Source organism: Podarcis muralis, chromosome 15, assembly GCF_964188315.1.
Source record: "Podarcis muralis chromosome 15, rPodMur119.hap1.1, whole genome shotgun sequence".
Classification (NCBI taxonomy): Eukaryota; Metazoa; Chordata; class Lepidosauria; order Squamata; family Lacertidae; genus Podarcis; species Podarcis muralis.
Genome location: NC_135669.1, coordinates 41,871,450 through 41,890,535, shown reverse-complemented (window position 1 = coordinate 41,890,535; position 19,086 = coordinate 41,871,450). Strand labels below are relative to the sequence as shown.

The window sequence follows — 19,086 nt, the reverse complement described above, 5'->3', positions numbered from 1 at the left end:
ATAGAGACGCCACTCAGCGTTCGTGGAAAAACATGAATTTTCGAAGCCTTCAAAAATAAGTCGTATCTTTTCCAAGAGTGCTGTCAGATTTGGGGCGACAGCGCTCTTGAAAAAGTTAAAACTTATTTTTGAAGGCTTCTAGAATTCATTTTAAAAGTTGCCTCAGGTTTAGGCGGCGTGTCGTGACGTCATTCCCACGCGCCAGAAAGGGGAGAGGGTAAATACAAAAGCAACCCCACCCCCTGAATCAGGCGACCGCGCTTGCTCGCGAATCACTTCTGTGTGGGCGGCTTTGCGCGTGAGGTGAAGTCTGGGAAGAAAGACAAGGCCCCTGAATATGAAGGCTCGGCGGGCGCTGCATTTCGTGTTCAAAGTGGGCGACCGAGCCGAGACCGCGCGCTTCTACCGGGATGTACTGGGCATGCGCGTAAGTGGGGGCGCGAGACGGTGGGCGGTTAGGAAGCGGCCTTGGCAGTTTGGGGGGAGGGCTTTTTGAGGCAGGGGTGACGTCACGGCTACGGGTGCCCCAGGGTCCCAAGCCACGCGGGAACGAGTTGGTTTGGTTTTTCAGCGTCTCTCCCTAGAGCGGCTAGTTAGTTACGGCGGCCTCTTTGGCCCAATCTTTCCTACAGAGGCGGCGTTTGCTTTCGTGAACGTTTGTCGCTCCTGATTACGCCGCAGAGCGGCGCACGTAGTTTTTCAGGAATGCATTGGTTTTTTATAAGTAACAAATTTCAGGAAAAAATCTGTGTGTGTCTCTGTATATCTATATTGATATAGTCACATGTTGCGTTTAAGATAACGTTAGAATAATAATAATAATAATAATAATAATAATAATTAATAAATTTATTATTTGTACCCCGCCCATCTGGCTGAGTTTCCCCAGCCACTCTGGGTGGCTCCCAACTGAGTGTTAAAAATAATACAGCATTAAATATTAAAAACGTCTCTGAACAGGGCTGCCTTCAGATGTCTTTTAAAAGATAAGATAGCTGCTTATTTCCTTGACATCTGAAGGGAGGGCGTTCCACAGGGCAGGCGCCTTGTGTTAAAATGCAATAATAAAAACAATTTTAAAAATAAAGTGTCTCCAAACCATGCACATCAAAAGTGTCAAAAGCCTTCTTGTTTGTGCCTGAACGTTAACTTATTTTTCTTAAACAAACAGGTTCTAAGGCATGAAGAATTTGAAGAAGGCTGCAAGGCCACTTGTAACGGGTACGTTGTCTTCATTTTGGTGGTTTCTAATCAAAGCGGACGTTTCCCTCGACACTCTTGAGCAGGCCTAGGCAAACTCGGCCTTCCAGATGTTTTGGGACTACAACTCCCATCATCCCTAGCTAACAGGACCAGTGGTCAGGAGTGATGGGAGTTGTAGTCCCAAAACATCTGGAGGGCCGAGTTTGCATGTGCCTGCCCTTGAGTGTTCGGAGGCGGTAGCCCCAAAGGGGTGGATTGCTCTGAGGCAGGTGCTGCTGCCTGGCAACACAAGCTTCTTCTGCCAGTAGTGCCTGCAAAATAAATGCTCCCTCACTTCCCATTGGCTGACCTTCTGTGACATCATGGGACGGGCGCAACAATTCTACCTGTGTATAGTGCCAGTGTCTGGGTAGAATGCTGCCCTTCAAATGAGTGCAGCGTTGGGTGGGGAGGAGTTCTGTGCCATTGATGAGAGCAGAAGGCTGGGAAGCTAGAATAGAATAGAAAAAGCTGCCTTAATCTGACCTGGCATGTCTGCCCATCAAGCCCTTTATTACCCTCTCTGACTGGCAGTGGCTTTCCAGAGTTTCAGGCAAGAGTCTCGCTCAGCCCTACCCAGAGATGCTGGAGGTTGAACCTTTACATTGGCATCTGAGTGAGCTGAAGAACCCCAGAGGAGTGGGAGATGTAGGCTTTTTTCCTCCTGAGTTATTGCAATACAAATAAAAGGCAGCTGTGTTTCTAGCCCCTATGACGGCAAGTGGAGTAAAACGATGGTGGGCTACGGTCCAGAAGACAACCACTTCGTCGCGGAGCTAACCTACAATTACGGAATCGGAGATTACCGCCTCGGCAACGATTTCCTGGTAGGCACCGCTTCATTCGGTTGATAAGTGAGAAGGTTTGCAAAGTACGTTGGTTCTGGGATCGCTAAGGCTTAGTTTCTGCTCAAAAGAACAGTTGAAATGAACAAAGCACTGAGTAGGCCCTGGGAGTGCGGTGGGCCACATTTCTCAGTATAGAAAAGGTAAAAAGCTCTGGGGACTTTGGAGTTTGCATAGCAAAGGGACTAGATCAGTGAGCTTTCGTGGACTGTGTGTTCTGAGACTTGGAGTCTTCGATTGTGGTAGGGTTAGGTGTACTGCAGGGGTTAGGAAACCTTTGGCCCTCCTGATGCTGCTAAACTACAAGTCCCATCAGCACCAGCAAGCATGTCCAATGGGCACAGAGGATGGGAGCTGTAGTTAAGAAAATCTTGCTCAATGTCCTCCATCAAAATATTCCAGGACCGTTTTAATCTGTTCTTAGTCGATTTTTATTTTAACTTTTTGAAAGTCTTAAATTATTGTTAATTTTTATTATTGACGATTTTATTCTTTCTGTAAAGTGCTTTGAGGGTTTTTCTTTTACAATCAAGCAGTGTATAAGGCTTATGAAACGAAAACAATTGTAAAGAAAGATGGTCTTGTCAAGAGAGGCCGGTCAGAAAGCGAGACCTCTGAAGCCTATCCAACAGTTTGGGCAGGATCAGAAACTTCAGGGGTCAAATGTGGCAGGCGGGTGTTATTTTTTTATACTGCTACAAATTCTACATTTATATCCCGCTTTTACTCCAAGGAGCTCAAGGTGGTGAACATGTTTTCCTCCTCCTCCTCCTCCTCCTCCTCCTCCTCCTCCTCCTCTTGCCATTTTATTGCAAACACAACCCTGTGAGGCAGGTTAGGCTGAGAAAGGGCAATTGGCCCCAGGTCATCCAGGGCTGTGATTCTGGGGTTATTTTCGTCTTCTTCTTCTTGCCATGCCAGGGGATGACAATTGTGTCCAGCCAGGCTGTGAGCAATGCCAAAAAGCTGCAGTGGCCGCTCAAAGAGATCTCAGCAGGCGTCTACGAAACGGAAGCCCCAGGAGGATACAAGTTCTGCCTAGAAGACAAAACGTCATCAAAGGAAGGTAAAGAGGGGGTGCCATATGATACTCTGTAGTTAGGATGACAGTGGATTATTCTGCCCGTGGGGATTCAGCCTTCTGAAAAAAAAATTCTTTTCCTTCAAGCTTATGCAGGCAAGAATGCCTCTTTCCACAATTGCTAACTGATTTCCGATTTTAATTATCGTATTTTTTGCTCTATAAGACGCACCAGACCACAAGACGCACCTAGTTTTTGGAGGAGGAAAACAAGAAAAAAAAGCAATCCCTCTTGCTGTTCTGGCTTCTGGGATAGCTGTGCAGCCTGCATTCGCTGCATAAGACGCACACATATTTCCCCTTACTTTTTAGGAGGGAAAAAATGAGTCTTATAGGGCAAAAAATACGGTATTTGATACGGCTTCCATCGTATTGTTTTTATGTTCAATTGCTGCAAATGGCTCAGATTTTTTAAAATAATGAATCAGCAGTACAGGCAACCCCCTATTGACGCGCGTTCAATATGTGTGCAACTGTGCACACGCTCATCATGCCAAACCCCTGGAAGTGACCTAAGAATGTCACAAAAAGGAGCAGAACTCAGCTGGGGAGGGATGGAACTGGGTCAGAATAGGGTGTTTGCAAGCTTTTAAAAAGGTGTTTCAAACATACGCAGTTTCACTGATGCGTGCAGTGGCCAGAACATAACCCCTGCATAAATGCGGGTGGGGGAGAGGCGTTGCCTGTATATAACCAGTTTTTCTAAAGAATAACAATAAAGTTGGGGAGAGGAACTACCAGCCACCAGCCCCAAAGTTCTTGCAATCCTCAATCCTGTGCCTAAAGCCCATCCCTTCCTGAAGACCTTCCGCCCTCCCAGATCCTGTGCTGAAGGTTACTTTGGCCGTGTCCAGCCTGCAGAAATCTGTGGACTACTGGTCCAAGTTCCTGGGCATGAAGCTGTACGAGAAGGACGAAGACAAGCAGAAGGCTCTGCTCGGCTATGGAGATAACCAGGTGAGGCTGAAGGGGCACCAGGCAGCTGAGGGGATCCTCAGGGCGTCTTCCAGGTAGGGGTGGCAGAGACAGGGGCCGCCATTCCAGCTTCTGCAGTGGTTGGGCGTCTTTGGTTCTCAGTACCCAGCACTGGGTACCAGGCGCTGTGGTCTAAAGCACTGAGCCTAGGGCTTGCCGATCGGAAGGTCGGCGGTTCGAATCTCCACGACGGGGTGAGCTCCCATTGCTCGGTCCCTGCTCTTGCCAACCTAGCAGTTTGAAAGCACATCAAAGTGCAAGTAGATAAATAGGTACCACCCTGGTGGGAAGGTAAACGGTGTTTCCGTGCGCTGCTCTGGTTTGCCAGAAGCGGCTTAGTCATGCTGGCCACATGACCCGGAAGCTGTATGCCAGCTCCCTCGGCCAATAAAGCGAGATGAGCGCCACAACCCCAGAGTCGGCCATGACTGGATCTAATGGTCAGGGGTCCCTTTACCTTTACTCAGCACTGTCTACCGGACGCTGTGGTCTAAACCACAGAGCCTAGGGCTTGCCAATCAGAAGGTCCGTGGTTCGAATCCCCATGACAGGGTGAGCTCCCATTGCTCGGTCCCTGCTCCTGACCACCTAGCAGTTCAAAAGCACATCAAAGTGCAAGTAGATAAATAGGTACCGCTCCGGCGGGAAGGTAAACGGCGTTTCCGTGTGCTGCTCTGGTTTGCCAGAAGCGGCTTAGTCATGCTGGCCACATGACCCGGAAGCTGTACGCCGGCTCCCTTGGCCAGTAAAGCGAGATGAGCTGGACCTAATGGTCAGGGGTCCCTTTACCTTACCCAGCACTGTTAACAAACTATACAGTTCCCAGGATTCCATCGGGGAAGTCATGTGCTTTAAATGGGTGTCATGGATGTCACCGCTCTCTTCGCAAGCCCCACTTCTGCTGTTGCTGCTGCTGCGGCACCAGTCTTCGTTGCAAACCCAATGGCCTGATTTCCTTTTATTTCCCCCTTCCAGTGTAAGCTGGAGTTGCAGGGCATCGGCCAAGCCGTGGACCACGGGGCAGCCTTTGGGAGGATCGCCTTCTCCTGCCCCAAGGAAGAGGTCAGTGGGGATTGCTTACAAGGTTTGTCAGGAAAGGGGCTGCCGCTCAAGTGGTAGATGGAAGGTCCCGGGTTCGGTTCCTGGCGGCATTTCCAGGTCAGGCTGGGAGAGACTCCTGCACGAAATCTTGCAGAGCCCCTGCCAGTCAGAGTAGAGAACACTGAGGTAGGCCCAGTGGCCTGGACTTTCAATCAGGCAGCTTCTTGTGTTCCTGATATTCCCAACAAGACAAAGGCAACTTTAGCTTGAAATAAATGCTTAGTGGGGAAATATCAAAAGCATGCGACACCTGTTCATAAATAAAAATGATGAATGGCTACCAATCTGTTCATTAAAGTCCTTCTTCACGCAGAACAAAGTGAAGCTGTGGTGCTCACTCTTCCAGTGGCAGGTATGGCTTCAAAAGAGGATTGGACAATTTCACGGAGGAAAAGGCTGCCAATGTTTACTAGTCGCAATGACTGTGCTCTGCCTCCCAATGCTTCTGAATGCCAGTTCTTGGAAACCACAAGAAGAGAGAGTTTCTCTTGTGCTCAGGTCCCACTTGCAGAATCCTCACAGGGGCCTCCGGGGGGCCACTGTAAGAACAGGGGGCTGGGCTAGAGGGGCCGCTGCCCCTTCTTCTTACAGTCTTTTATTTTATTTTTAAATTCATTTCCCTTTTTCATTCATTATATACATCTCATATTCACAACATTTACTACGCGTTCCTCCCTCCCTCCCCTCCTGGGCTTCCCCCAACTTCTGATTTCTTTCTCCTTTCACCCACTTTGCTACCTCCTAAAAGAAAAAAAACTACTAATAACATATTTATACAATAACATCGAACATAAAAATAACAATGAATACACCATATTATTTCTCTATCTTCTGCACATTTTCTAATACTAATAATGTGAACGTTTATTTAAATCTCTTCTCACAGTCTTAATTCAGCTAGTTCTTGACTACTGTAAATGGATTCATTTGGCTTATTTATTTATTTGATGACATATGGATCCCAACTTTCCTCCAAGGAGCACAAGGCGGTGTCCATACTCCTCCTCCCCATTTTATCCCCACAACAAGCCTGCCAGGTAGGTCCAGGCTGAGAGTCAGGGACTGTCCCAAGGTCACCCAAGGAGCTTTGTGGCCAAGTGAGGATCTGAACCCTGATCTCCCAGCTCCCAGTCTCTCACTCTAACCACTACACCTTAAACACAACTGGAAGGGATTCTTCAAAAACTATTTGACATCCACGTTCTAGATTTCTTTCATTAAAGGTGCTCAAAGATTTTCCAAAAGAGAAATGGGCTTCCTCTTCTCTTCCCTCGCTCAAAACGGACACATTCGCACTCTGCTGATTTTCCTTTCCCCGTTTCGTTTGTCCTCCCCAGTTGCCCGGCATCGAAGCCTTGATGAAGGAGGAAGGCCAGAAGATCTTGACCCCTCTCGTGAGCCTGGACACGCCTGGGAAAGCGACGGTTCAAGTGGTCATCCTGGCGGATCCCGTGAGTGCAGCCTCAAAACAGCTTTCGTGCAGGTCAGGAACGAGGGCTCTGTGGCCAGGTGTCGTTGGACTCCAACTCCCATCAGCCCCGGCTGCAGCAGGGCCAGTGGTCAGGGGCGATGGGAGTTGTAGTCCATCAGCATCTTGAGGACCACAGGGTCCCCTATCCCTGATCCCACGAAGCAGCATTCCCTACTTGTGTGCAAGAGATGAAGGAATGCCTCTGTTTAGCAGAGGGGGTCCTTTCTGAGAGAAGAGAATTCCTCTTCTTGGAGCAACGATTGACAAAGCTGTGTAGACCTCCAAATGCAGGACTTCCGACTCCTACCATCTCTATGGGTTCCTGTATATGTAGTGCATGCGGAGGGAAAATTTTGACACATTGCAAAGTTCCCAAAAAATAAACCAGAGGCAATTTCATCCAGCAAAGCTTTACTGCTGCTGAAGGCAAATGAGCACAGTGGTCACAAATCCAATACATTCAGGATTGGCACAGTCCATAAGAAATCCAGTTACAGCAGTCTTAAAGGTAAAGGTACCCCTGCCCGTACGGGCCAGTCTTGACAGACTCTGGGGTTGTGTACCCATCTCACTCTATAGGCCGGGGGCCAGCGCTGTCCACAGACACTTCCGGGTCACGTGGCCAGCGTGACATCGCTGCTCTGGCGAGCCAGAGCCGCACACGGAAACGCCGTTTACCTTCCCGCTGGTAAGCGGTCCCTATTTATCTACTTGCACCCGGGGGTGCTTTCGAACTGCTAGGTTGGCAGGCGCTGGGACCGAGCAGCGGGAGCGCACCCCGCCGCGGGGATTCGAACCGCCGACCTTTCGATCGGCAAGTCCTAGGCGCTGAGGCTTTAACCCACAGCGCCACCCGCGTCCCATACAGCAGTCTTATCTTAAACTTAACAATAACTTATAATAAGACTAAACCTTAACACTATAGCATACAGAACACGACACCAGAACATACAGAGAGAACATGCAGGCTCCTCCTGGCCTGACTATTATAGTCAAAATGACCTTGACAAGAAAGGATAAGGAACCAGTTTAAACCAGCTGTGCTCGGCTTCCCGGAAGGAATAACCCAAACACCAGAAACCACCCGCCTGTTTCTTTCACGTAGTAAGAAACCTTCCAGAAGACTTGAACTAAGCAGAACAGGAAAGACCTCCACACATCAGATCAATACCTTCAGTACTAAGAAATGCAAACTGACAGTATACCCCCCCCCAAATAATTTCCAGCTCCCTTGAGTAGTGACTGCGACCGCCGTGGCAAATGTTGCTTCCCTTCAGGTGACCCCCTTGCTGTTCCTCCTCTTCCACCTGCTTTAGGACGGCCACGAAATCTGCTTCGTCGGGGACGAGGCTTTCAGAGAGCTTTCCAAGGTGGACCCAAACGGTGGGAAGCTTTTAGACGAGGTGAGTCTCCCCCTTTCAACGTTTATTCCAAATTAAAGGTGATCCAAGGGCTCAGCTTCTCTCCACCGCGATGTGGCTCACGGCTTTTCTCTACTCTCCTGCAGGCGATGGCGGCCGACAAGAGCCACGAATGGTTTGCCAAACGGAACACCCCAAAGCCTTCCGCTTAGCCCGGGTGGGGAAATCGTCTGGTTGGCAGTGTCTTTTGTGGGGACCTGGGAAAGGAGGCCGCCGGCCATACTTTCTGTGCACGTGGATGAGTAGTGCTGCTATCGCTTGGAACTCCTTCTCTTTTAATTAAATTAATTGCAGTTTCCTTCCTTCCTCTCTTAAATCTGTTCCTTTCTTGTGTGTGCATGGAGCGGGGAGAGGCCTCTTGGCTGCGACGGATGCAGCCTGCAAAGGTGTGATGATTCGCCAAAGCAAAACGCCGCTGCATGTCATGGTCCTGTCCAGTGTTTCCAAAGCACACACCCCTTTGAGAACTTTTCTGTCCGGCTCAGCCAGCAAAATATAAATAAATAGATATAAATATTCTATCCTACTGTACATTCCTGCTTTCTAAAAGAACAGGCCCTCTTTTCCCAAATTGTCGGGACCATACCACTCTATCTTGCAAAATGTGCGTGTATGTTTTTAAGTGCCGCATTTTTACTAAATTCTCTGCACCTAGAAATTCTAGCAGACCGTTGCCGGCAAACAAATGTCAGAGCCCCTGCCTCGCATGCAGAAGCTCCCACAATTTGATCCTCAGCACCTCCAGGTTAAAGGGATTAATTAGCGGCAGGTGATGAGGAAAGAGCTGCCTGAAACATGGGCGGCAGCTGCCAGTCAGAGCAGGCAGCAGTGGTCTTGATGGAGAAAGTGTCTGACCTATAGAAGGCTGCTCCCTAAGCTGCTTAAGCACATCAGGAAAAGGTTTAAGGAGCAGGTTTGGTCTCCTTTTTAGGCCACCACCCCCACGGCAGTACAGTCCTCCAACCCTAGCAGGGCTGTACCACAAAACTAAGCCCAGTGCACCGCTCCCAATTTGAAACGACAAAATACCGCAAGGTGACACCATAGAGCTTCTCAAGGGGCCCTTTATTGCCTTAACCGCCAGAGATCGTCGGGGCGGAAGATGACTGAAGCGACCTGGAAGCCGGGTCCCGCACAGCCCTCTCCGCAGTCATCTGCTGTCCTTCTTCTCCAGCTCCTCCACCCTGGTGATGTGGACCTCCTCAGCGGCCTCCTCCTCCGAAAGGTCTTGGTGGTCGCTCCCTGCCTCCCTTGTCGCTTTGGAGTTTAGGTCGTGGCTGGCCAGGCAGGGGGCGGCCCTCTTGTGCAGCAGATCCATGACGGAGACGGACCCTTTCACTTGCGAGACCAGGCCAGGGGCTTTCTCAAGCTCAGCCTGTGACATGTTGTCATGAGCGCACCTTCCTTCTGACCTGTGCACAGGGCCCTTCTCGAGATCAGGTGCAAGTCATGCTTGAAAGGGCTGTCCCTGGTGTTCCAAACAGAGGGCAGGAAAAGGAGCCTATTATTATTATTATTATTATTATTATTATTATTATTATTATTATTATTATGGTGAGCATCACCTTACCCCATACAGTGGTACCTCGGGTTAAGTACAGTGGTGCCTCGCAAGACGAAAATAATCCGTTCCGCGATTCTCTTCGTCTAGCGGTTTTTTCGTCTTGCGAAGCAACCCCATTAGCGGCTAAGAGGATTAGCGCTATTAGCGATTTAGCGGCTATTAAAGGATTAGCGGCTAAGCTGCTAAAAAGCTATTAGTGGCTTAGCGCCTTTGAAAAAGGGGGGGGAAGCGGGGGGGAAATGGCGAGACTCGCAAGACGTTTCCGTCTTGCGAAGCAAGCCCATAGGGAAAATCGTCTTGCGAAGCACCTCCGAAAGGGAAAACCCTTTTGTCTTGCGGGTTTTCCGTCTTGCGAGGCATTCGTCTTGCGGGGCACCACTGTACTTGATTCATTCCAGAGGCCCGTACTTGACCTGAAACTGTTCTTAACCTGAAGCACCACTTTAGCTAATGAGGCCTCCCACTGCTACCGCTGCACGATTTCTGTTCTCATCCTGAAGCAAAGTTCTTAACCTGAAGCACTATTTCTGGGTTAGCAGAGTCTGTAACCTGAAGCGTATGTAACCTGAGGTACCACTGTACAGTGGTACCTCTAGATACAAACGGAATCCGTTCCAGAGCCCTGTTCGCATCTAGAAGCAAACGTAACTAGCGATGGCACATCTGCGTATGCGCATGTCATTTTTTGCCGCTTCTGCGCATGCGCGTGACGTCATTTTGAGTGTCTGCGCATGTGCAAGCGGCGAAACCCGGAAGTAAAGCGCTCCGTTACTACCGGGTTGCAACTCGAACGCGCTCAACTCGAAGCGTATTCAACCCGAGGTATGACTGTATATGCCCTCTTGGCTGTTTCGATCTGCAGAACTGGCCCTGTGACGGGTACCACATAACGGCCATTTGTAAGAACTCAAGCTTTTAGTGTGGCAGCACTTACACTTTGGAACTCCCTGCCTAGTGATACGAGGCGGGCATTTTCACCATACTCTTTTTGGCGCTTGCTAAAAACATTTTTGTTTAGACAAGCCTAGCCAGATATTTGGAATGCTGATGCGTGTTCAGTTTGTTGCGAAATGTTTTGAATGCTTTAATTGTTTTTACTTGTAATCTTATTCTTTTTGTAAACTGAGGATTTCTACAACCAAGTGGGATATACATTCTATGGAATAATAATAATATTTATAATAATATAATAATAATAATTTAATTATTAATAATTAATTAACCTGCCCTTCACTCTTAACGGCCCAGGGTTACAGTAATTAAAACACAATATTAAAGACAGTTTAAGGCGACGTAAAAATCACAGCAGTGAGGTTGTTGTAATAATATAATGATGACAATAACAGTGTATGTTTTGCTCAGAGCAGTGATGAATTGTGGGAGGACCGTTCATGGATTTAAAAATGCAGCGCCTATACAGTAATTATCTTCTGACACAGCACCCCTGTAAGGTGGCTGCGTTCCAGAGAGGTAAAAGGCTCCCTCGCTTCAGCTTCCCAGAGCTGTAATTCCAGTGTTGCCATATTTCAAAAAGTGAAAATCTGGGCAGAAAAGCTGTTGAGCCTTTTTTCTTTGCAATGCCTCAAAGAAATTGGTAGCCTACAGAGAGATACGCTTGTCTGGATGGTGTCGGGCCAACCAGCATGGCCGATGGTCCTAGACTACCCGAGGCGAACAACGGGAGAGGGAACCCTGTGGCCTTCCAGCTGTGCCACTACAACTCCCATGAGCCCCAACTACAATGTCCAGTAGCGAGGGATGATGGGCGTTGTAGTCTATCAGCATCCGGAGACTCCCCACTCCTCTCATAGCTGTCAACTTTTCCATTTTCTTGCGAGGAATCCTATTCGGAATAAGGGAATTTCCCTTTTAAAAAGGGGAAAAGTTGACAGCTATGCACTCCTTTAGAGTTTCGGATCGGGACCGGGGCAGCCTGCGATTAAATCTCCACTCACCCCAAAATACAGCGGGGCGTTTTATAACCCGTATGCGTTTTATTGGCTTGCAAACGCTTCTGCAGTGCCACTATGCAGACAGAAATGCAAGAAAGCACTCTGCACACGCCCAGAGACGCCTCCCTCAAGCTATCCCCAGGAGGCGATTTAAAAGGTGGCAGGTGCGAAGCGTCGAGAGCTGGAGGAGAATGTCTCCTGCCCCAATATTTCCAAACCCCGGCGCCCTTCTCGCTTTGCAATCGGGGAGCCCCGGCACTTGCTACTCCTAGTAAGGAAGGAGGAAGAGAAAGAGCCCCCCCCCAAAAACCCCTCCATCCAGGAGCTTTTTTTTTTACCAGCCGGTGTAGGCGGGCAGGAGGATGGCTCGGCGACCCCTGCGCCGTGCAGTGTTGCGCAGGAGCCTGCAGAGGTAGCTGTTCCGACGGCGCTTCTGCTTGCGCAGCCCCGTCTCGCTGGCTGGAAAGGGATCCGCCCAGGGACCGAGAGATCCGGGAGGAGGAGCCGGGATCCAGCGCGCCCGCGCGGTTGGAAAGCGGCTACAGTATTGCTGCGGCGGCGGCGTGGCGCAATTTGGCGAGCCTGCCCGTGCGCCCCTCTCCAAAGCTTTGTGCCGTGCGCCCTGAGCGCACAATGGACGGCGCCGCCGCCGCCGTCTCCAACTGCGGAGCCCCGGAGGGCGCCCGAGCCGCTGCCGCCGTCGAGGATCCCGGCGCGGGCAGGCGGCGGAGGAGCCCCGCTCTCGGCCATGCCGCCTTCCCCTCGCCTGCCGGAGCCGGGCTAGGAGGCAGCCCCGAAGCCATGGAGCTAGGTAGTTGGGCGGCTGCTGGCCTTCCTCTCTCGCTTCCAGCTACTCGGAGTAGACCCCTTTGGAATGAACGGAGCCCAGTTCGTTTCAGGGGATTCTGCACTGAGTAGGACTTGGGTTTTCTTAAGCGGCTTTTCCTGCCAAGGAGCTCATTTGTAAGAAATCAGGCTTTTAGCGAGGGCAACACGCACACTTTTGAACACGCCTCCTACTGTCCTCTTTTCAGAGCCTGGGGGAAAAAACATTTTAAGGAAACCCACCCAGAAGTGTAGCCAGTGGACGTGTGTTTTAAGCGTATCGTCTATTTTAACTCTCTTCTAGACATTTTAAATAGCTGCTTTTAACCGTACAATGTTATTGTTCTTTTTTTGTGTGTGAACTGTTTTGAGGTGTGTGGGTGGGTGTATACACACACGTGTATATATGTAGGTGTGTGGGGGTGTGTATACACACACACACAAATCAAGCAGTTTTATTAAATTAATCAAAATGAATAGGGAAGGTTCTGGTTTGAACCCTGAGCCGACTTAGTGGCCTTCCAGGCATGGCCAAACTCGGCCCTCCAGATGTTTTGGGACTACAATTTCCGTCATCCCTGACCACTGGTCCTGTTAGCTAGGGATGATGGGAGTTGTAGTCCCAAAACAGCTGGAGGCTTAAGCAAAGCCAGGTGTCTCTCTCGCTCAAGTCACTGCATCCCTGGAATATGGGCTGATTATAAGACTGACTTTGCCTTGCCGGCAGGGTTGTTGTGATTGTCAGCTAGATGATGACAAAGTAGTTGATGGTGGTTATTAAGAGAATTACTGTTACCATCCTTCTTTCCTTGCCGATCTGCTTTTCTGAAGAAAGGATGGTGCCCTTCAGAGGGGAGAAGAACTTTGCACATGTTCAGAAGCATTGATAAGTTTCCTTCTTCTCTAAAGCAGACAAAACAACCCTGTTGCCTTTCAGAAGGCACTCTGCCTGAGCTCAGGTGCTCCTTTTCCCCTTTAGTTCCTTTTAAGATAAAATAAAATTCCGCCACACTCTGCAGCAGGTGTGCTCCATGGCGTTATCTGTTTTCTTAAATTTATTGGGGAAAACTTGTCTTCCACTTAACTGTAAGCAAAGTCTCGAAAGGCGTTTACCAAAGATAACCTCACCCCACATTAAAAATATACATTAAAATGATAGGTAGAAATAAAAAAAGGTGTTTCTTTAAAAATTGAAAATATAATTAAAACCGGCAGTTAAGCTGAAATGGATTCAAATGTATGCCCCCCCTGGAACACTCGCCTAAATGGAAATAGTTTTTGGCAGGTGGCAAAAAGAATGCAGCTAAGGCTTTGTCTAACATCAAGAGGCAGGGAGTTCCAAAGTCTGGATGCTGCCATCCTGAAAAATCTATTCCATACAAGTGCAGAACGACTATTATGTGGCACTTTTACTACTGCCATTTCCATAGATCAAGAATAGATCAAGACCGTCGAAAGGGTACAGGTGGGGTCCTGTTGACTAACACTGTTTGTCACAGAAGGGTCTTGGGTTCGAATCTCCATGCTTCCAGCTCAAAGGATCGTGGAGTAGGTGGGAAAGTCTCAGGCTCAGCAGCAGGGCATCTGAGGTTCATTCTCCAGCAACTCCAGATAGGGCTGGGAATTAGCCTCTCCCTGTAGCCCTGGAGAGTGGCTGCCAATCAGTGTGGGCAGTACTGAGCTACTTGGACCCAGTGGTGTGACCCTATATAAGGCAGCTTCCAATGTGTCTCTGCTCAGGAGCGAAGAGTGCTGCTGCCAGTCAGAGTGGGCTGTATAGGGCTGGATGCAGGTCTTTGCCTTCTCAGTATGCCTGTCTTTGCTCAAACAGGGCCGGTGACCATCTGCGGAGAACTGAGTGTGTTGCACGGGGGGTTCCTGCTGGCTTCCAGCATCTGCCACCCCAAACCACTGTCGGAGTTGGCCAAGTCTGACTGGCCCCAAGTGGGGAAGCCCATCATCGACGCCCTGGAAGAGATCTGCACGTCCCATTCGTCATACCCGCCCGAGCCCGGTGCCTGGAAGCGGAAAGCCGCCGTGGTCCTCTGGTCCAAGATTCTCCTCTCGTCGCCCTCAGTCTCCGCCAACCAGAGGTGGAAGGAAGATGTCTTCTTCTCTGCCAGCAACATGATCCCGGAGATCAACCACACTGTCCTCTTTGAGCTCTTCAAGGCTATCAACGCCCCACGGCTGTTCGCCCAGCTGCTGCTGGTGTTGCCGGAACACGTCTGCCGGAAGGAGCTGGAGGCCTTTGTGGGGTACGTGGCCAACGAGACTTCCCCGGCCGACGTCTCGTTCTTCTTGGACGTCTGGTGGGAAATCCTGAAGCATCAGGAGGGACAGGAGGACAGGCTGATGCTCCTCTTCCGCTCGGTGTCCCACCAATATCTCTCGGAGCCTGACGAGGTGGGGCAGCCCCCAAAGAGATTCAAGAGCGACGCCCCCTCTTTGCTAGGTTCCTCCGTGGCCGCTGGCGTCCTCCCGGTCTTGACCGAAGGGTTGAAGCTCATCAAGGAGAACGTCAACCCAGCCAGGATGAAATGCCACGCTCTCGCCAACCTGGCAGACGTGCTGTCCGTGTCGCTCGCGGCGCAGCGCGAGGCGGACTCGCTGCCGGTCCAGGCTTATTTGGAGAAGATCTCCTCCGTGGTAACACTCTGGAGCAGCGACTGCGATGGTCGCTACAGCAAGCAGGAACTGAGTGAGCAGGTGAAAGAGGCGGAGAGGAGCATCAGCTTGCTGAACGCCACGAGGCCACCGGGCGAAGCGCTGCCCGTCGATGTGGGCTTCCTCCGGGCCTTGCTGGAGGAGTGGTCCCCCGCTCTGCAGGAGCTGCTCAACGACCCACAGCAGATCTGCTACGAGAGCTACCGGCTCCTGGAGGCCCTGGCTTCTCTCAAGAAGAAGCTGGCGGACTGCTCCAAACAGGAAGACCACAACAGAGATGCTGCGCAGGAGATGTCGGCGCTGGGTGACCTCATCGCAGGCTTCTTGAAGAAAGTGAGCCCTGAGTTGTGGGGCAAGAGCGCCGGTGGCGACCTCCTGCCATCGGTGGCCATGGTGGTCATCGAGAAGAAGATGGACAGGCACCAAGAGATGTGCTCCCTTTTTGCTTCGGAGAAAAGCTGGGCGTTCACAGACGAGTGGGTCGCTTGCCTCGTTCGGAACAAAGACCTGTTCCGGGAACCAGAGCTGGTCTCGAAATTGCTGGAGACGTTGGCGTCTGCCGACTCCTCCGGGAAGCAGGAGCAGCAAGCCACGGTGGCGAGGGTCCTGCTGGAGTGCTACATGGACCTCCCCTTGCCCGATAAGAACAAAGTGATTTGGGGCGTTTTGGCTGCTTGGGGCAGGCGGGGCCTCTCTAAGGTGTCTCCGGCTTTCTCTGAGGGGTTCCAGGAGGACCTCAACGTGGCCTTCAACCAGATCATCCAGAGCGCCTCCGGAGAAGGCTTGAAGAAGGCCGTGGCTTCCGTGTCCCGGCTGGTCGTCCTCAACCCGGAGGCCACCATCAAGAAAATGAGCAACTTAGCCGTGGCCAATCTGGGGACGCACCAGTTCTTGGCGGAGATCCTGTGTTCCTTCCCGGCTCTGAGCTTCCGGGAGACTCTGGACTCGGAGGGAGCGCCCGTCAGCCTGCTGCTGGGGTGCCTGAAAGAAGCCGTCTGGGACCGCCTCTCGTCGCCCAAGGAGAAGGAGCAGTTCCTGGAGTTCTTGGTTTATCTCATGCAGCCGAGCGGAGCAAGGCCTCTCCTCTCTCCGGCAGAGGTGACCCAGGCCCTCGTCCTCCCTTTCCTGAAGGCGGGCTCCCCTTGCGTCGAGCTGTGCTTGCAGATCCTCAACAAAGTCCTGAAAGTGCCGCTGCCCGCCGAGGAGGGCAGCTGGCTCCACAGCTGCCACCCTTTCCCTCTCCTCTTCTGCCTCTGCAAGCTCCTCGACGGCTTTGCCCAGTACTGGCACGAGCCGCAAGACCAGCACTGCCTCTCCTTGGAAGCCAAGGACTTGGTGGCCGCCAACCTAGCTCAGCTCTGCGACGCCCTCTTGGCGCAGAAGGACTCCCTGTCACCCGAGCTGTGGGCGCAGTCGGTGGCTTGGTTGCATAAGAAGGTGGCAGCCTTGGACTGGACCGTCGGCCTCCGCCTGAAGAGCATCTACGGGGAGCACTTCAAGAACGAGGTCCCGGCCACGCTCTTTGAGGTCTGCAAGCTCCCGGAGGGCGAGTGGACGTCCTGTCCGCTCCCGAACTACGGCGCGGGCAGCGGCCTGCTGGCGTGGATGGAGTGCTGCTGCGTCTCTGCCGCCTTGCGGGAGGAGATGCTGGCGCTGCTCACGGTCAACGTGGACAACCCCGAGGAGGTCAACCTCTTCAGCAAAGGCTTCCTGGTGGCCCTGGTCCAGGTCTTCCCCTGGTGCAGCCACAGCGAGTGGCGGAGGCTGGTTGGCGTGGTTCAGAGCCTCTTAGACCAGGAAGTGATGTACGTGCCTTATTCGCTGGAGTACGTCCAGTTCCTGCCCTTGCTGAACTTCCGCCCGTTTGCCTACCATCTCCAGTTCTCGGTTCTTCTCCTGAGGGCCTTCCAGTTCCTCTGCGGCGCCAGCGGCTCCACCTGGCTGCCGGCGGAGGCGTGGAGGCACGTGGCCCGGCTGTACTGCCTGGCCGTGTCCGATCTGCTGGGTTCGGTCAAGGACATTGCCCGGAATCAGTGGCAGCCGGCCCAGGAGAAGAGCAACGTGACGCGAGAGCTGTCCTTCGTCTACGTCCAGATCTTCTGCCACGCCCTCCACGTGGCCGCCATGCTGCCGGACGACGGCACAAGCGAGCCCCTCCTCCTCCTCTCCCTGGAGATCCTCTCGCAGTACGAGATGCTCTACGACGCCGACGAGGCCCTCGGCAGCGCCCTGAGGAAGGCCAACGAGAGGCACTTCCTGGAGTCCATCGCGGAGAACGTCACCAACAAGGAGCTGCGAACGATGCTCCTGCAAAAGCTTCGGAAGCTGTGAAGCCGGCCGCGGTTCGAGAACTGGGAAGCAGGTCGCGCGGTCCGTACGGAGTTGAAGGTGCCTTCTGGACCTCAGGACCCCGGTTTGTTCTGCAGGCGTCTCGCCCCAAAGGAGCAGGGTGGGAGATTGGGAACCTCTATAATAAACCTTTTTATCACTTTCCTTGTTGATGGTTTTCGCAACCGGCTAATCGGTATTTATTTGTGGGGAAAGTTGTATGCTGCCATATGCATAAATATACATATCCAAGTGGTTTACAGCAAGGAAAACGTAAAACGTGTATTGTAAAAGCACAAAAAAAGCTTGAAAACGAGCAGCAGCAAACCATTGTGGAAGGGTGCACTCTTAATTACCTCCATAGTCCTAGTGGAATTTGAAAAAAATTCAGCAGGTGCTTAAAAGTTGGCAGAGAAGGTCGCTGCTGAGTCTCCAGTGGCAGAGAGTTCCACAGGACTGGGCCCATGGCACTGAAAGCTGCCGTTGTCAAATGAGACTCGCCGACTTGGGGGATGACCCACAACACTCCTTCAGATGACCTCTGTGGTCGAGATGGGATATAAGCATTTTGGCAATCCCTGTTTGTTGTTATTTTGTGGTTATTGGAGTATATCTCCTACTAAATTCAACTCAGATTCCTGAAACTGAAGCACTTAAGCTAGTCACATCCTTTAATTTCAGTGGGTTTACTCAGAGTAGGACGAATGTTGGATGCAGCTTGTCGTTACCAGTTCATTTATCAATCGCCTTTTACATAGGTCTCAAGGTGATTTTATAGATTTAACACTGAAAGAGCTAAGGGTTTTAAAATCTCTGGCTAGTATGCAACATTAACCATGTGCAGAGCAGACCCGCTGAAATTAATGGACGTGGCTCGACTTGGGCCCATTAATTTATCTGTTCTGTAACTCACTGCAAATCCTGCTGAGAGTTTTTGCGGAGTCAGCTACTATTTCTGGGGCTTGGAGGAAAAACCTCCTGGCAGAACGCAGTCACCTGTTGGTGGTCTCTCCTGTAATAGCAAAATAATGATTATCCTAAAATGGTTAGGCACCCAATATTCCCCTCTGCACCACATCATTTAACGGCTAAAGCTTCTGCAAGATGAGTTGTCCAGGCATTCTTTGCAAAAGTTGAGGCAGCACTGAATCAAAGCATTGCCACAAAAAGTGGTCAAAGAGAAAATGCCAACCTGTGGCGCCTGGGCACTAAATTTGAAGGGCTCCTTGTATTTGCAGTCTTTTAGTTGGGCCAGATCTTTAAGGCTTGTCTTTCGCCTACCTAGTTCTGCTTTTAGCTTTTTAATCAGTTGTCCGTTACACTTGATTTTAGTGTTTTACTAAATCCTTAACCGGCAGAGTTTCATGGTTCAAAAAGTAGGCCTTAGTTTGCCTACCCATGGTCAAGATCCCGTGATCCCCAGGCATGCATCTCCAAGTTGTGGAGACATCAGGCACCATCCTGGCCCCCAGGTGTCTTCACTTGGTCACAAAATGCGCCAGGATTATTTCGAGCCCTGAACAAGAGTCAACAATTCAAATTTCTCAACAGGTTATCTTTTATTTGTCTGCTTTCAAATATATATATATACCAGGCCTGTAGTCTTGCAGGAGA

The 19,086-nt window shown here is 50.9% G+C and overlaps 2 protein-coding genes and 1 long non-coding RNA gene across 3 annotated transcripts; 2 read left to right on the top strand and 1 right to left on the bottom strand.

Moving 5' to 3' along the window:
• The first annotated feature begins 200 nt into the window (after positions 1-200).
• Positions 201-8,657, top strand: GLOD4 (glyoxalase domain containing 4). The gene is made up of 9 exons (XM_028707568.2): positions 201-427; positions 1,172-1,221; positions 1,949-2,069; positions 3,009-3,153; positions 3,989-4,125; positions 5,119-5,205; positions 6,582-6,695; positions 8,032-8,118; positions 8,223-8,657. Exons 1-9 carry the CDS (start codon positions 338-340, stop codon positions 8,286-8,288), a joined length of 897 nt encoding a protein of 298 aa, XP_028563401.2. The 5' UTR covers positions 201-337; the 3' UTR covers positions 8,289-8,657.
• A 525-nt stretch (positions 8,658-9,182) lies between these two features.
• LOC144325687 (uncharacterized) lies at positions 9,183-12,128 on the bottom strand. Its single transcript, XR_013390910.1, has 2 exons — positions 11,991-12,128; positions 9,183-9,604 (listed from the first exon to the last, which is right to left on the bottom strand). It is a non-coding gene; the product is annotated as an uncharacterized LOC144325687 (long non-coding RNA).
• A 157-nt stretch (positions 12,129-12,285) lies between these two features.
• On the top strand, positions 12,286-17,637 carry GEMIN4 (gem nuclear organelle associated protein 4). Its single transcript, XM_028707565.2, has 2 exons — positions 12,286-12,463; positions 14,309-17,637. Exons 1-2 carry the CDS (start codon positions 12,286-12,288, stop codon positions 17,473-17,475), a joined length of 3,345 nt encoding a protein of 1,114 aa, XP_028563398.2. The 3' UTR covers positions 17,476-17,637.
• Positions 17,638-19,086: the final 1,449 nt, after the last annotated feature.

Bases quoted from the DNA above. Each gene is read 5' to 3' on its own strand.
- GLOD4 (XM_028707568.2), top strand. From the start codon at position 338: ATGAAGGCTCGGCGGGCGCTGCATTTCGTGTTCAAAGTGGGCGACCGA. The intron at 4,126-5,118 runs GTGAGGCTGAAG...TCCCCCTTCCAG, and splicing joins TCGGCTATGGAGATAACCAG to TGTAAGCTGGAGTTGCAGGG. The intron at 8,119-8,222 runs GTGAGTCTCCCC...ACTCTCCTGCAG, and splicing joins GTGGGAAGCTTTTAGACGAG to GCGATGGCGGCCGACAAGAG.
- GEMIN4 (XM_028707565.2), top strand. From the start codon at position 12,286: ATGGACGGCGCCGCCGCCGCCGTCTCCAACTGCGGAGCCCCGGAGGGC. The intron at 12,464-14,308 runs GTAGTTGGGCGG...TTGCTCAAACAG, and splicing joins CCCCGAAGCCATGGAGCTAG to GGCCGGTGACCATCTGCGGA.